The sequence below is a fragment of the Pagrus major genome, chromosome 2 (assembly GCF_040436345.1).
Source record: "Pagrus major chromosome 2, Pma_NU_1.0".
In the NCBI taxonomy this organism is placed as follows: domain Eukaryota; kingdom Metazoa; phylum Chordata; class Actinopteri; order Spariformes; family Sparidae; genus Pagrus; species Pagrus major.
In genome coordinates this window covers 22,841,915-22,859,842 of record NC_133216.1, presented here as the reverse complement: position 1 = coordinate 22,859,842, position 17,928 = coordinate 22,841,915, and the positions used below count along the sequence as shown (strand labels likewise).

Genomic DNA, 17,928 nt, shown 5'->3' with positions numbered 1-17,928 from the left:
TTTTGTCTCAGCGTTGGTTGCCACTTGTCTGTTGATTTGGCCTCTGGGCTCTTGTCTGTAAGCGAGTCAGCTTGGTCTTCAGAGTCAGGTGAGCGGTGTGAACTATTGGAGCCACAGCGCAGACTGGCAGAGGACCACCTGGAGGTGCCAGTGCTGCTGCCTTCGCCGTCACCCGCCGTCTGGTGATCCGGCTGCATCAGGCTCAGCTGTCTGTCACACATCACACTTTTTTAAAGTCTCTTCCGCTCTGACAAAAGAAGAACAATTTGAAGAAAAGATGTCAAAAATGATTTAGGAGAAACAATTGTTGAAAAACTTGTTTTTTTCTGAGATCAGTAAAATGCTCAGGAGGTGTTTTGTTCAAAAGGGCCCCAGTTTAGAGTTTGATAACTGAAACATTTCCATATTGGTCCCTGTAATCTTTGGCTGAGTTGAACAAAATCAAATCACCTCCACCATTAGCCGATGATTACACGTTTTTCACATTTTTCATTCATGTAGCCTGAATAATATAGCAGCACCATACCTTCTCTTCTCTTCTGAGGGGAGCTGTCTCTTCACGTTTTACTGACTGTACGTCGCTAGGGGCTGTTATGAAAGGATGCGTTTACGGTTGTCAAGGTAACCCACGAAAAAACTGGTGAGGGCTCAAAATAAAACGGGAAACCTGGACTTTATTAGACCTTTATTCAGAAAGAAAAACACATAAATGATATCCACTATAAGTTTGTTCATTCTTATTGTATTTTCAGCGTCCATTTTGTATTTTGAATTACAGTCGGTAATTTGTAGCTATGTCGGTAGCTACAAATTAAAAATATAACCTAATGAAACATGATAAAATTAGAAAAAAAAATGAAATAAAATAGCCTTCACACTAGTCACAAGTGCATTGTTGGCTGTTGTGCTTTCTTCACAGGGACTAGGCTATATAGAGAGAAAGTGGGCCAGTTTCCCATGTTGTTGGGGGGACCCCAAACAGGCCCGAGGTCCCGGGTTTGGAAACTAAAGCCTTACTTACAGCCTACAGTGCTGGTCAATGCTATTTCTGTCCATATATGCACTCAGCAGGGCGCTGGAGACTAACTTCACTGTCCCCTGCGCCGACGGACAGCTGAAGTTGCCAATCAGCCCGTGTGGTGCTGCGCCCCTAGGGGCCAACCCGCCAATCCTGCGCTAATGGAGGCTGCAGACAGAAATAGCCTCAGCAGTGTGTGTGTGTGTGTGTGTGTGTGTGTGTGTGTGTGTGTGTGTGTTTTGTGTGTGTGTGTGCGTGTGTGATCTCAGTGCTATGTCTTCGTCCTCGGTGCGCTCTAATAATAGAGGAGGCTGCCTGCTCCTTTAAGAGTCCACTTGTTGAATACTCCACAAAATATATTGTAACAAAATGGTTATCAAAGTATTTCTCGCCACCTCATCGGGATCCACTGCGGTAAGCATTCAGCCCGTGCGACTAGTTTCTCATTAGAGTGAACTTTTTCCTGTTTGTGCTCCTAAAAACCGAGCGGGACTCTCTCTCACACGCTCTCAACAGCGTTAACCTCGTAATTAATGTCACCCGCCTTTCATTTTTGTGTGCGTAAAGTCTGTTGATGTGCTTGTGACTTGATTCGTGCATAGATTTAAGCTTGAGCTGTGCTTCAGGACTGTTTAATTAGCCCAAGTCGATGTGATTCACATGCAGAGCTTTCTAGAACAGGGGGCTCCCAAAGCTTTTCATGGTCACAGAGCCCGATATAAAGACGCTTTTTAGACCACACAGCCGGTGTTGGGAGAGACTTTTCAATCATTTTCATACTATTTGAGATGAGATAGGATATATCTAGAAGTGTCTCTGCACTTGGTGGGGGTGATAACCAGGGCAGGGAGGGGGTGGATTCATCCTCTAAATCTACTTTTGGCAAAGCCACATAAGCAGTTTGAACTAGTCCATGGGGTGGCATGGTGGCCAAGTTGGTCAGCAGTGTTGTCTCACAGCAAGGAAGATCTGACCTGAGGGGACTTGTGTGCATGTTTGCTTGTCCAAAGTTTGTCTGTCTTCAGACCAGTGTATCCTGGGATCAGTGCAAGCTCCCCAATCTGTTTTTAGAAATGACTGATCTACTTATAATCTTACAAAATTCTCATCACTGTTTAGACACTTCATGTCGCTTTTTCTGCTTTGTCTTTGGGGTGTTTGTATAGTGGCAATTAAGAGTTAGTTGAATAATCGATTAACTTGATGATTTGTGTTTTCAATTAATAGATGAAGTGTTTTGACTATAATTTGTTAGAAAATAATGAAAAATAGACCATCTTAGTTTCCAAAAGCCCAAAATGACATCTTCATATTACATTTTCTGTCCAACTAAAAGTTCAAAACACAAGCTGCATTTTCTCACATTTGAGAAGCTAAAACAAACAAATGTTTGACATTCGTGCTTGAAATAACTTGAACAACTTATCGGTTACCAAAATAACTGGCAATTAAAAGTTTGAGCCATAGTTTACGAGGGTGTCACTTCATGCTGAAAAGTGGAGGAAAAACATTTTTTAATTAAATTGCATAATGGCGCATCAATTTTTTTTTTTTTTTCACATTTGTTAGTTGACATTTGAGCACATTTTTAAATTTAAAGGGGCACTATGTAGTTTTGGAGAAGAAATTCAAACTCAGATTTTTATATATTAATGAGGTAATAATACAAACTTGGAAATATTTTTTTTTTCTCCAATAACTGAATAAACAAGCTGTTCTCAGAGGAAAATAAGGTCCCCAGAACACTGTTTGGAGCTAGAAAGGTGGCAGGGTCTGCCAAATATAAACAAAGTAAGACAGCTGTGTTGTCCTTTTGTTTTTGTTTTTTTATGTTTGTTTTTTCAGTTTATTCAGTCATGGAAATAAAAATAGTTTGTTAATCAAGTTTGTTTAGACATCTTTCTCTTCTGATCAAAATGTCTTCCTCAAAATTACATAGTGCACCTTTAAGCTCTTTAAAAGTGATGGGGACAAAATAGGTCATTTCAAAAGTTGTGTAAATGACACCTGTAATACTTTATATGTTTATTTGCTAGGACAGGGCACCAGAAGGGAGTGTCATGTACCACATTTGAAATTTAAACCGTGCACGCGTATTTTCTTTTACCTTTGAAGTTATATTACTATGAATTATCATATTTTATCACATCCATCTCCCCCTGTCCTGCGCAATCTGTTGAACTGATTTATTTTTCTGCTTCCCAGATCAAGAAGAAGCAGCAAGATGTGGTCGGTTTCTTGGAGGCTCTCAAGGTGGACTACACTCCACTGGACATCGCCTGCAATGAGGAGAACCGCATGTGGATGAGGGAGAACGTCCCCAGTGAGAAGAAGCCCACCAATGGCATCCCTCTGCCCCCTCAGATCTTCAACGAAGAAAGCTACTGTGGGGTAAGAACTCAGAAACATTTTCCAAAGGCCGAGAACCTCTACAATATAGTACGCAGTATTTACTTTTACTTACTGTATATGCCATACTACAATGTAAAGACCCACTCTACTGAGTGTATATGATAAGATGTAATGAATTGTTAAAGGGTGTTTCTTTTTTATGCAGGACTACGACACGTTCTTCGATGCCAAGGAGGACAACTTGGTGTATACCTTCCTGGGGCTGCCCCCTCCTCCTGGGTCAAAGGTTGGAGCTGTTTTCTGTTTTCGACTGTGGACAAACTAAAACTAAATAATCTCATTTATTTTACCCTTATACCAGGCTGTGTATCTGCTGTATTGGGACAGCATCAACAGTGCTGCTTGTTCAACAAAAGAGCTAATATATTGTCTTTCAGGATATTTAGGATTGCTGTTTAATGTGAATATTATGTGCCTTTACAGTACATTGTTAGCTAAAGATGTTGTCAGCCAAAATATTATTTAATTTTTAATTTCTAGAACAATACAACTAATTCAACACCTACCTGTCTTAGACATTTTGGCAATAATCTTAGCAGAATCATGAAAGCCGTGCAATCAACTGAATTTATTGTGTCAAGTGATCATCAAGGTATGAAATTACTGCACCCCACTCCCTGCACAGGGATTGAAATGAACACCTGCATTACCTCTATATATGATGACATTTTTATTAGTGTGTCATGCACACAGCCCACATGGGCTTACAAGACAGCAAAGCTAATTTAAACCAGATCCAGAATGCTGAATGAGCATTTTTCGAGCAATGAGGGTCTAAAATACCAGAGGAATACCAGATTTCGTAACTTATTTATGTTGTCAGACCTTAATGCCTACAACAAAATACACTGATAACTGAGAAGACATATATGATTGTAATCTACAAGAGAACTTACACTTAAGATCTTCATCTTGCCCCTTTTTCCACACTTTTTAGACAAAGTTAGCTCTTACTACGCAGACTTTGTTTGAGCAGCAGTGGCAGAGTGAGCCAGGCAGCAAGAACAAAGCAGTGAATCAGAGTCATAAACATTATTTTCTGATTGTGTCATGGCTTTTAAACTTTAATGCAGAAATAAACACACACACACACACACACACACACACACACACACACACACACACACACACACACGTCTGCAGGACCCTCATTCAACATTCAAACAAATGTAAATGCACCGAGTTAGCTGAATGGCTAGTTTTCATTGGCGGTCCCTTCACCTGATGTTAATGGGCATCATAGAATAAATAAAAAATAATACAACATGTACAATAGTTAAAAACACATTATATTGTGATAAACAACATTTATATACAGTATACATTTAATACAGTGAAATGACATGAGAGGGCAAAATCCATTATCAGATGATACAGGTGGATAAAAGTAGAATTTCTGCTCTATGTGTGTGAAGCTCAGCCCTGCCCTCAGTCAAAGAGACACACAGACTTGCAGCTCTTTATACATCCTTGATAGACTGAGAGAAGAGCAGAGGGATGGAGATGGCGATGTTTTCATAGTGTCCAAACCTCATGCTTATATCAGCTGGGGTCTACACACCACTGCCCAAAGGTCGACGGCCATACATGGCCCAAAAACAGCAAAATACTAAGAAAATAGAGGGCAGGTTAGGGTACAGACACCGCCACACACTTCTGATGATTGAGAAGGATTACTTTTGTGTATATATTGTTTTCAAGGAAAATCCTGCATATTATGCCTTTTAACACACATCAAAATGAAACAATCATTCCAGTGTTTGATTATCTTCACACCAAAAGATGTACTATGTAAAATACAGAAGAAAATGAGACTCACTTCACCTCCAAGTTAACCCGGCTGCTGAATCAAATTCTAGATATATTATATCTACAGACTTTAATGGCTTAAAATGCTATTAGATATGTTGAAATGAACAGAGTGGACTGTTATTTTATGAAAACCATTCTGATTTGCGGTTGTGACTTCAAAATGTAGAGGTCATATTGGCTGGTGCTCCTAACGGTTAATTTCACACCTTGATTTTGGTTAATACACTCATGTTAAACCTGATCATTTCATTGAAACAGGAAGCAGGACAGGCAGACAAGGAGCACATTGTGGAGAACGGGACCCATGCTGTGGAAACTAATGAGGATGGGAACCTTGATGACTCAATAGTAATGCCGTCGATACTTTCATTTCCCCCCGTCATGCTTTATTTCTTTTCATTGTGTCTCACCTTTTCATTTCCATCCAGTGCAACTGAACAGTTTCCCTTCTGTCCTCACCTGTCCACTTGATCCGAACTCTTAATTTCATACCGTTTGCTCCGTTCCAGTCATGACATCGACTAATCTTTTTGTGTTTTGCATGAGTGAGACATTTAACACAATATACTGAGTTGTCATTGTACCACTGTGACATTGCATCGCTGTGTTCAGACTGCCACACAGTTGCGAGGCATCATGTTCCAACGGTCCTTTCTATAATTAGTACTTTATAAAGTAGAGTGTGTTTGTTGCGATGTCAAATGTAATGTGTTGTTTCCCCTTATTATGTTTTTGTCAATGCATACGTATGTGTCTTTTGTTTCCAGTGACTTTCCAACAATTTTCCTCCCCAAAGAAAATCCCAGCTGGTCCTAAGTTGCAAAAGCAAACATCATTTCTGCATTCAGTCATCTTTAAAATGGAAAAATTTATTTGAAACTTCCAGTCCAGGATATGAGAAAACACTACTCATGAGGAAGATTGTGCTCCTTGTATGCTTTACTCATTGCACTGATATTGACAAAGCTGGAAAGTATTAAAGAACTCATTTGATTTCCTACTGTGAAATGTAAAGTAGCTGAAGAAGACTTAATGGATTTTATCGTTTTCTTTGCAAGACGTTAGCTAAAACACAGCTGCTTAGCTGAGCCTGTCTTGCTATCCCCCAGGGTATAAAACAGTGCTCCAAGGAGAAAATGCAAACTGGGTTCATTTTAGCTTCATTTTGTTTCCAGCAGGAGTTCAGTTGCCCCTGTGTTTTTCCTGTTCATTTTTAAATACTTTTAATACATACTGTACATTACGGAAGCCCTAAAGGGCCATGCATTCATACATTTTATTTCCTCCGTTTTCCTGTGATAACGAGTTAATTTCATTTGTTTTCTCGAGATCTCGAGTTATTATCTCGAAATAACAACTGCCGTTTTCCCGAGATAACGGGATAATTTTCTCGAGATATCGAGATTTCGAGATAACAAAATTTGTTTTTTCCGAGATAATGATATAATTTATTCGAGATCTTGAGTTATTATCTCGAAATAACAACTGCCGTTTTCCCGAGATAACGGGATAATTTTCTCGAGATCTCGAGATTTCGAGATAACAAAACTTTGTTTTCCCAAGATAACGATATAATTAATTCGAGATCTCGAGATAATGACTGTGATATGATAGGCATGAGATTATGGAGACGCCCGGGACCTCGTAGCTGGTCAGCTATGTAGTTAACGACGACATCAGGCTCACTTAGGTTGCGCCGCCAATATAGCTGAAGCCTTGCTAACTGTCTTTTTAGATTACGCACACTAATGTGTATATTATCTGTAATAGCAAGGCATAATGCTATTTCAGCCTGTATCAGGCCTTGATTGAAAAGATATGTGACGCGGTGATCGATATGCTCCTGCTCCTCTGACATTGCTACACTGAATGATGTTTCCTGCAATGATTTAATATACTACACTATCGTTTTGTTTTCTCAAGATCTCGAATTAATTATATCGTTATCTCGGGAAAACAAAGTTTCGTTATCTCGAGATCTTGAGAAAATTATCCCGTTATCTCGGGAAAACTGCAGTTGTTATTTCGAGATAATAACTCGAGATCTTGAGAAAACAAATGAAATTAACTCGTTATCACGGGAAAACGGAGGAAATAAAATGTATAAATGCATGGCCCTTTAGGGCTTCCGTAGTACATTTGACTGGACTAATTACAGGAATAGTTATTTTTTTCACATTTTGCTTATTAGAGTTGATGAAAAAAATCTGTATCACTCTTATGCCTGTGCGCTAAATGTGAAGCTACAGCCATTAGCTAGCTAGCTTAGCACAAAGACTGGAAACAGGTAGAAAGAGCTAGCCTGGATCTGTACAAGAGTAACACAATCTGCCTGCCAGAACCACAAAATCTCTCTACTTAACATGTTGTATCTCATCTGTTGTAAAAATGGTAAATGGCTATTCCTACAATCCAGTTATTGTATGGATTAAAACAAGCAAGATGTAAGTCTATGGTATCTGTTAGTGACCTGGAAAGGAATCTGAGGCAGTCTGATGATAATAAAAATATATTATTGAATTGTGGATAAAACAACGTGTTTTCACTCAGAAAAGCTGTCATCAGGACATGAAAAGCAATTAAGACGTGCTCTGACAAGGTTGCTTTTATATTACTCCATTACTGTTTCTGACCAGGTGCCTCACTCGCCACATTTAAGATCTAATGTTTTAATTACTGATATAGAGGTTCTGTTGGGTGAATGTAGCTAGTTGGACTGAGCTGGACTCGTTGTTTCCCTCTGCTTGCAGTCTTTGTGCTAAGCTAAGTCAGGCTAATTGGCTGCTGGCTGTAGTTTCATATTTACCTTACAAACGTGAGTCTAGTATCGATCTTCTCATCTAAGTCTCGGCAAGACAGCGATTATGTGTGTTTGCCAAGATGATAAATTATTCCTGTAAGGCCATGACACCTGTGACAAAAAGCTGTCTTCACGTCTTGCATCATTCCAAACTTCATTTTTATCCAAAGACCTGACCCTCCAGTCTCCACCTTTTAACTACTACTACTTCTTCTCTCCTCCACTTTGCTCTCAGGATTGACTAACACCTACCTTCTAAATCTTTCATCCTCTCCAACTGACGAGCTGACTGTTTGAAGCCGTGCCTGAATTCCATTAATATTCAAATTACGTTTTCCTTTTTATCACGTCTTTTGTTTTCCTTGACCACCAGTTGTTGTTTTCACCTCACATATAAGGATGTTCCAGTGGAGGAGCGCAACGGGCATGCACATGAAGAGGAGGAGGCAGCTGGTGAGGAGGAGGAAGGTGAGGGTGGTGAAGAGGAGGAGGAGGAGGAGGAGGTAGCTGAGGGAGAGGCGGCAGATGATGAAGCCACGGAAGGAGAAACAGCAGGAGACGAGGCCCCCGCAGAGGAGGAGGAGGAGGAGGCGGTGGAAGAAACAGACGAGGTCACAGAAGACACAGTAATTGCCACTTAACTCGACTCCTCCGTCTCCCTGTAGTTTCACCTCTCCCTCCATCCCTTGAATGTTTTGAATTGAATGTTCTTTCCTCCATCTTCCCATCATTCCTGGAATGCTCTGTTTTTCCTCCCCTCAGCGTCTCCACTTTCCCTTTAATGTCGTCCTTTTCTTCCACAATAAGGGTTTGCCTCCTTTTCAAGTTCCTGTCGTCCTCGTACTGCATCTCCTCGTCAAGTCTCTCCCAGCTATTTATTAACCACAAATGTCTTTCCTGTTCACTGTTGCTCTTCACTGTTCCTGTTCAGCACTATCGGTGTCTTAACTGTTGTTTTTCTGCAACTTTTATGGGGTTTTGTGTGTGTGTTTTTTTTACCTCCATCTTTGTATTTTCCTGACGACTTGTCTTGATCTACCTTGCGTTCCATTGCATATCCATTCACTATTAACTGTCCTTTTCGAGGTGTGTCCCACAAACGCCCCACTTTGTCTGGTCCGATAAGCCCGATCTGTGGATGCTGCTGTGTTTCAGTATGAATATTTACTATGTGTCTCTAATACTGTCATATCCGCTCTTTTAGGAGGGCCGTGCAATGGAAGAAGAGCAGGTAGGTTTCTTCAACATGTATGAACACACTGAACAACAGTTAACACTTAAAGGGACTGTGTGTTTCAGTGATTTCTCTCTCTTTTCTTTAACAGGAAGAAGCTGATGAGGACAGGGTAAGAAGAGACACACTGGCTGTTGTTGGTGCTAAATCTGAAGGGTGTTATTAATAAAAGCAAACCGCAGCAACGACAGCAGTTAATACCAGCTGTGCATTGTACCAACTTTACAAGTAGTTAGACAAGTCTGCACTCAAGAGACCTAATACATGTTTCTTTTTTATTAACTGCAGTTAATTTGAGATGCAGTATAAATTGTATATCATGGAGTGCATGTGAAGTGGATGTCCCTGAACACTGTCCTTTCCTGTCAGTCATTTCTGTTTAAGAATCAGTGCTCTGACCGATCGTCTGCAGAGCCCAGCTACGTCTGCTTGGCAGTGATTGGTCTAAAATAATAATTACTAACATGAGCTCAACTTTAAGTGTTTCTATTAACTGTCACATTAATTTATGGTTTGTTGGATTTATAATAATGTTAACGAAGGATCTTTTCAAGGTGATGTTGTTGTGCTTCAAAAATAATTGCTCTTAGTGAGGGTTTCTCTTTAAACAAGACACAAGAGGTTTTGCATTCCTTTTAAAATGAGCAGTATTAGTATGACTTATTTAGGCAAACATGTATGCATGCAGTGTCTTTGTTTTGTCAATATCCATGTAAAATTTGTTAGAATATATAATCCTCTTTCCCCACTAGCCTAATGTAGTGAGTCAGCCACAGTACAAGTTGTAGATTCAATGCTAATAACCTCTAATGTTCAGCCATATACTATACTGCTAATGCACTGAAAAATATAATACATTTTCTGGTATCCCTGCCCACTTCATCCAATCAGGACTCCATAAAGAGGCGGTCCTGTCTGCTCCTGAACACGCAGAGAGCAGGATCCTCCTGTTGGCTTCTAAGTTAGCTAAAACAACATTTAACAGCAGCTTTATAAAATGCACAAAAATGTTCAACAGTGAAAAAATAACAGTTATGATGTCATGTCAAAGACTTCTATGTATTGAGTTGCAAAGATATATACTGAAGTTAGTATGGTAATCAGCTAGATAGCCACTTTTTTAGTAAAAAACACCAACACTCTGCCAGTGCTCTGAGCTCCAAGTCTGGGCAGAGACAGCTACAGCAGTTAGCAGCCGTTAGCGGTTTTCTTCTTACACAGTGCACCTTTAAGGGCAGTGGGTGTTTTTATTTTTGCATCCCTTTGACTGTTCGCAAGCATTTGAATGTTTGAAACCTCTTTTATTCCCCCAATTTTATAGCCTTTAAAAACTGTTATCTTCCATTCAGCTTTTTTTTGTGGAAATACATGTCGTGACCATTAAACAAGCCTCACACCACTGAGAAAAAATATGTAATCAAAGGACAGCTGATTTAACTCAACAGTTCCCTACTATGCATCATACAGAGTTTGCGATACAGCAATTTTAATTCAGATAGGTCACACAGTAAATAGCTGCGTTTGGTAATATGTCTTCAGTTTCTGTTCCTGACTCAGTTCACATCACTTAGATTAATTAGTTTCAGAGGTCCTGCTGCTCACACCAGTCTTGTTCCTCATGCACACACCGTATGCCGTATGTTTGACCCCTTCTTTGCCCTTCTTTTGTCCATCTCTTGGTTTGCTCCCTCCAGGAGGAAGAGGATTTGCAGTCAGAGGTAACTGTGCGTCGGTGATCGTCATCAGCAGTGTGGGTTTGATGGTGCAGAGATGAGGGAAGGCTGCTGTGGTTGGGCTGGGGATGGGCTCTGCTGTTCCCTCTCATCTGTGTATTTAATGTGCTCACTTCACCTTTCTCTCCCTCCCTATCTGCTCTCCCATCATCACTCTACTCCATTTGTTTTGTTTTTCCTCTCTGTCTGCTAACATCCTGTTCCTCATTTCTTCCCAGTTCTGTAGCTGCCTCCTGACAACCTTCAACTATCCCCGTAGTTTCCATTTACAATGAGAAGTCTTTTCTATGGGGCATGTCTGTGGTGCTCTTTTGCTCCCCACACAGCCTGCTGACCTGCTATCTTTTATTCCCTCTAGGAGGAAGAAGAGCTACGACAGCTTGAGGTAGATCCATGTGATATATTTGTGATTTTCCTGCCTTTACCCTTCCTCAGTTTGCCTTTTTTTCCCCCCCTAGATATCTCTTTCAGTCATTTTCTTGCTTCCTTCACCACCTCCTGGTGTATCAAGCATTCCTTTACTTTTCTCTTTGACTTTGTCCAGCCAAGGTTATTCCGTATTTTTTTTTTAGTTTGCCATGCTGTTAGCTTAAAGGGACCGGTCATATTGCTGAATGAGAAGCATGTAGTCTCTGTAAACAGAGTAAAGAGTCAGAGCAAAGTGCAGTTTAAAGACACCACGACTGGATATAAAAAAAGAGGCCTTGCTTGTCTCTATCCACTCACATATGCAGTGACGAGTAGTATAAGTATGACCTCCAGTGCGTGTCATAAGGATATTGCCAATAGAAGAGATGTTTTTAGAGAAGTCATTTTACTTATGTAAGTCACATTCATTTAATAATGCATTCCATTAAAAAAAAAAGTTTTTTGCCAAAGCGATAAGTACGAATTTTCCAAATATTTGGACAATAAACAAAAATAGTAATATTAACAATACCCAGCATTAAAGAGTAGAATGAAAATGACAAGAAATACAGCATATCTTCATGAAAACTATCCAAATGTATGTGTATAAGTTGAATTTACAATAACTTCTCAAAGGTTTACCCTCCACTGCATCCCTGTTTGCTTTCAAACAGGCACAAACACACACACACATGATGTAACATCCACATGACCCACTAACTTTTACAGTTTCACTTTGATTTACTCACTAAAATCTCTCGAAACAGCGTCCTCACACTCTCCAGCTGTCACAATCCAAATGAGGGAAATTGATTTTCTTGCTCTGGGCACGTACCTGAAGACCCTGGACTTTATTGTGCCACGATTTTGCAGTTGCTCACACACAGCCTGTCACACTGCACATTATCAACATGATCAATTCAGTGACTTTTGACACAGCATCACTCAAGTCAGGGTTAACTTCCCATACAGAGTTCACACTTAACCAGATATCCTATCAGGATTGCTTTAGAATGAAACACTGTGAAGCCTTAAGTTAGTCAGAGTAAAACAAAATGTCCCTGCTCTGAGTGCTGTGTGAAAAGCGCTCTGCTTCTCCGAGACATTCCAGCCTCTGCCTGATCCTCTATCCTTTCGCTGCTTTGCTTCGCTTTGCCTACCTTCCTCTCTACCTTCCCATCTTTTTTGTCGTTGTCCCACCTCTGTTGCAGGAGCAAGACGAACACGGCAGCGAGGTAGCTTCTGTGGTCTGTGGTGCCTTGTGTTTTTCAGGCTTAATAGACTGTAGAGGTTTTCACTGTCCTTCCTCTTTCCTCTCTCTCTCTGTGTGCTGCATGGACTTCTTTTCAATAGAGATGCCCGACGGTGTGCAGCATGAAAAATACGACAGTATTTTGCTTAAACCTCAGGTGGATTTAGTGTGGTAACAAAAATGCGATTCCGCATACGGACGATGTATACTTTTTTTGTGACATTCACATACTTAACACGACATGATTTCATCTTCCATAGGAAGAAGAAGAGGCTGAAGTACAAGAGGTATATTTGGATTGTAGCTCTCTGTCCATGTTGTGCATGGTGTGAGTCATATTGGGATTTTTATGCATGATCTGACTGCATACAAAGAATTTACGCACAGGTTGATGCAAACGTTTCTACTGTCTCTTCCAGTTGGCAGTTGTGTGCTGTGCACAATGTGGGGGTGTGACTGAGCTCTGATTTTTACTGATGAGCGTCACTAAAAAGACGGCACCACACGATATTTCCGTGTTGCAGTGAGCATAAACAGTATTCATTCAGGCATTTTCTCTGAGTCTGCCAGGTCATTCTGACCTTTCTGTTTTGATGCCTTTAGAACAGGTGGAAAGTTTTGATGTGTTCTTCAACTCATGCTGTGTGCACATGAGCGTAACTTGGGCGTGTTTTCAGTTTGGTGATGTTATTGCACGGAGAGGGGACAATCTGACTTGACAGGGGGACATGTCTTTATCTTTCTTTCTTTTTTTAAAGAAGTCATGGCTTTTGTTTGTTCTTACCAAGAGCACTCTGAAGCAAAGAGGATGTGACAAGTTCCAAAGAAGATAGATGAGATGGAGCACTTCTTGATATTGTGCAACACTAGGTGAAAAAACACATAGAAAATAGATGCGTTACATCAGATTTGTATGGATGGCTAAAACAGCCCAAATCAAAAATAAGTATGTAGATAAATTAATATGCCATGAAATGGATTAAAAATAATATTTGAGAAAAATGTAGGTATTAATTTATTTAGAAAATTTGACATAAATTGATATTTCTGTTTTGATTTGCTTCTGTGGTTATTTACCTTTGTATTAATTCACCTATTTATTTACTCCTTTTTATTTTTTTCTGTATTATTTCCCCTTTACATTGCTCTAGTACATTGCTCTCCTCTTTCTTTCTTTCTTTCTTTCTTTCTTTCTTTCTCGAGGAATGAAATTAAATGGGAAAGTAAATAAATATGATAATTAATACAAAGATAAATAAATACAGAAGCAAATTAAAAATCAGTTTATGTTACATTTTATAAATGAATAAATGCCTATATTTATCTTAAATATTACCTCAGTATGATGTGCGACCTTTATTTTATTATTGTTTTTATTTACTTTACATCTCATGGATGTCGGCAGTGGTCTAATAGATTGTATGTAGTTAATGTTTTTGCATTTCAAAGCCAATTAAAACATTTAAACAATAATATTTTTGGTAATATTTAGTTGTTGTTGCATTTGATGGTATATTAATACATTTATTTAATAATATTATTCTTCATTCTGACTGTCAGTCCTCCAGAGGTTTGTGTGCTAGTGTTTGGTGCTCACTATCTTAAGTTGTATGACAGGATGGAATCAAGTGATTGTGGCATCTAATTATAGATAATGATGTAAACTCCCTTTGTCCCTCGGTGAGTGTGTTGTTTACTCCAGGAGGGCAGTCATTAAACTGTCCTCAGCCACTGCAGCTTGAGCGATTACACTTAAACAGAACACATCTTGTACGGTGCACCGTCTTAAGCACCACTCTTGTCTGATTTAGGTCGTCTCAGGATACACAGAAATCTTTAGGTCATTAGTTTCCTTAGTCGCTCTCATCCCTGCTGTCAGTGCAACCATCCGCACTTCTCTCGGGTTACTTCTTCTCCATTTTCATCCCGCCGTCACTGCAACCACTAACATGTGAAGTCCTCTCACCTCCCTGCCATATGGACCACAGCCTCACACAACCCCCTTCTTTCTCTCTCTCTCTTTTTTTCCCCTAACACGTCAAAGGAAGAGGAGGAAGACGTGGAAGAAACACAGGTAGTATTACTGCAAAGAGTGAAATCCATTTTGTCTCATCTGACCTGCTGCCTGTGTTTGACATGCCTGCAGAAAATATGTGTCTTACACTCTATTTAAAAAGATGGACACACCATCAGAACATCTTGATCATTCAGAGCTTGTGATCACTGATTGTATTGGAGTGAAGAGGCTCGGTGGAGAGCAGTAAGAGACAAGGAGAGGAAAGCTCTCTTTTTGTTTTTTTTACGCCATCTGTCAGAGGAATCCTCATTGCTTTTATTTACGCAACAAACTAAGCAGATCCAACTGTAATCTTTTTTCCTAAATACACTCAGCTTTAAGCTCCCCCGCCCAATGGATCTGACCCGCGTGGCTGACATAAACAACATAGACTGCACCCATTTTCACTGAATTTTTCCACAAACACTAACATCTGAAAGATGATATAATCACATTAACAATTCTACAGAAACACATAGATTTGAATACATTGTTGAGGATTTTCTACCTCTGTCAACTGTAATTGTTTTAATGTGAGTATTTGTTGTTAAGACATGATTATTTCTTTCAACAGGAGGAAGAGGCGGAGTAGTTGAAGCCAGGCGACGTCAGCGATGTTGACTTACTGATATCCAGGTAAAACTCGTCTCCACCGCTTCTTTTTTTACTGCTTTTATTTTACCACTGGAGGGCAGCAACACATTAAGTGAACTGGTAGCAAACCTTACCACAACATGAATAGGTCCCACTGGTGCTGCTTTTATATTTGGCTTTTATGTAACCGGATTATTTAAAAAAGAAAAACCTGTATTAAGAGCAGAGTTTTACTTTTGTGGCTCTCTTTGACCATGCTATCAAATCAAAGGATAATAACATGATTACTCAACCTCTCCCAGTGAATACTGCACCTGTGGGGCAGCATTATAGTAGTCACTGCAATGCAATATTCTTGCCATTACGTATGAGAGGTATGGGTGTTTTGTATGGAGTTTTGTTTTTTATTTATATGAACTATAAGGTGTTCAGTCAGAGGAAAATAAAATAATGCGGCAGCCTATTTACAAGGGACTGCGACTGCTGTCTCCATCTGCAAACAGCTTCAGTAAGCACACACACTGCCTGGGGATCATCTGGAGCCATAACAAAAACATCCCACAATTCCGCTTTTTTTCTGCCCCTTGGAGGCTGTGGCAGTGATGATGATGGTGATGATGATAATGATAATCCTAATCTTCAAAGCTTTCAGTCCTCCTCTGTACGTCGGGCGTCTGTATCTATGACCCAGTGCATGCAGAGCCACAGAGCAGAGCAGGCTCTTTGAAGGAATGGCGGTGCTCGTCTCCCTCCTCTCTGAGCTGTCTCCCAACCCCTGCGAGCCCCTGTCACGCCTTGTTAGAGGAAGCTGCTAAGTGAGCTTCAGATGTGCCTCCGGAGGAGCGGGCACGCTGGGTGGCACAGGCGTAGCATTGGTGGTGGCTGCCTCAGCCACCACAGACGACTGGAGAATGTGTGACCTCGTTTTGTTTTCGTTTTTTTCCCTTTCTTTTCATCTGCTTGCATTGTGTTTCAGCCTGAAGGAGCCTCCTGTTCTGTCCCTTCCTGACCCCTGACGCTTGACCCCCTCAGCCACGTCAGACAGCCCCTCCCCAAGGCTGCACTGTACCCCACTGGAAACTGTCCTTCAAGTGCTTGAAGGCACCATCCGAACTGAAAAGCCCCCCCCACCCCTTTCCCTTTTGACTGCAATGTTGACTTAATTTTTATATTTTGCTAGTAGAGACATACTGTACTGAAAATGCGCAGAGTAGCCTAGTGGTGTCAGTTTGTTTTTAATGAGTAGCTTTTGTAAAATGCAAAACAGTTATTTTGTTAAACTCAGACTTATTTCTCATGTTTTACTCCTAGAGATTCTCGTTTCCTAACACAAAGAGGCAGTGACCTTTTCGAAAAATATTACCTTGGCATACCTTCGCTTGTGGCTTCACATTCAAAGGTTCATAACTCACGCTTTAGTGAGCGTTCTGTCCTTTTATCGCAGTAGTTTCACTAATGTTGTGCTTCGATGACTCTTTCTGTTCTATCAACTGAATGTACAAATGCAACCTAAGACTTCTAACAGCCACATGAGGAAGAAAATACGCACATTCTGCAAGACTGCAAGCGACTCCGCCACCACTACAATTACTCCTGCCGATACTGCTGTCTAAACAATGCACTTTGTTGAATGAAGAGTGAAACATGTGACTAAGACTTGGATGCAATGGAAAATGCAATAAAGTAGACTGGTAATAAAAACAAACCCTTCAGTTTCTATTTTGTTTTATTTTTAAATCCTTTGTTGCCGTATTTATAGATCAATGCACCATTGTGCAGTCTGGGCAAACAGGAAAATAAAGCCAAAAGCCTCGTCCCAGGAGATCCTGGTAAGAGGCGGAGGGGGACATACTATAATCATTAGACATGGTATTTACTGTAAGTACTTTACAGAGCCATGTAAGTGTTGTTAACATGCTAAATATATAATAAGCTGTCATGTACAGAGGACCACTGCTGTGAAGTTACTGAGAATAAGAAACAAGGAATGTAGACCTACTCCTGGTTAAATTTGAGAGTCAAGTCACTGAGCAAAAAGTGAAAAATGTGACATGCTGCTTACTGGCCTCAACAAAATCTATGTTCCTCTTTCCACAAAAACACATTATTCACCCTGAATAGCCAAACATTCTTCAAACAATACGATGAGTCTGCAGCCCTGTAAGCATTGCCAACATTAGCCTCCTCACAATGGCAACGCTAACATGTTGATGTGTAGCAGGTAAACTGTCTACCATGTTCACCAGCTTCTTTGTGATTGTTAGTATGCTAACATATGTTAATTAGCACTAAACATAAAGTAGGCTACAGCTGAGGTTTAAGAGTACATTTACAATTAAGTATTAAGTACATTTTTGAGGTACTTTACTTAAGTATCCCCATTTTCTGCTACCCAATACTTCCATTTCACTACAATTTGGAGGCAAATATTGTTCTTTCACTTAACTGCATTTGTTTGATAACTTGAAGTCTAAGACTAAGTCACTAGTTACTTTGCTGATTACATGCTGCATCAGAGCCAAAGCAGCGCATTTTTAAATACATTTATCGGCAATCGGATAAAAAAGATGATGATGATGATTCCGATAATTTAAAAAATGTTGAATATT

At 40.1% G+C, this 17,928-nt stretch overlaps 1 protein-coding gene and 1 long non-coding RNA gene across 3 annotated transcripts; both read left to right on the top strand.

Moving 5' to 3' along the window:
* Positions 1-1,294: 1,294 nt before the first annotated feature.
* On the top strand, positions 1,295-8,683 carry sh3bgr (SH3 domain binding glutamate-rich protein). Its single transcript, XM_073495173.1, has 5 exons — positions 1,295-1,432; positions 3,224-3,409; positions 3,576-3,656; positions 5,501-5,590; positions 8,441-8,683. Exons 1-5 carry the CDS (start codon positions 1,388-1,390, stop codon positions 8,681-8,683), a joined length of 645 nt encoding a protein of 214 aa, XP_073351274.1. The 5' UTR covers positions 1,295-1,387.
* Positions 8,684-9,246: 563 nt separating this feature from the next.
* Positions 9,247-17,014, top strand: LOC141011875 (uncharacterized). Of its 2 annotated transcripts, XR_012180365.1 has the most exons (7): positions 9,247-9,273; positions 9,368-9,388; positions 10,971-10,994; positions 11,368-11,394; positions 14,714-14,743; positions 15,300-15,361; positions 16,296-17,014. It is a non-coding gene; the product is annotated as an uncharacterized lncRNA (long non-coding RNA). The 2 variants fall into 2 exon arrangements; XR_012180366.1 differs by lacking the exon at positions 10,971-10,994 and having other exon boundaries at positions 9,255-9,273.
* The last annotated feature ends 914 nt before the right edge of the window (positions 17,015-17,928 follow it).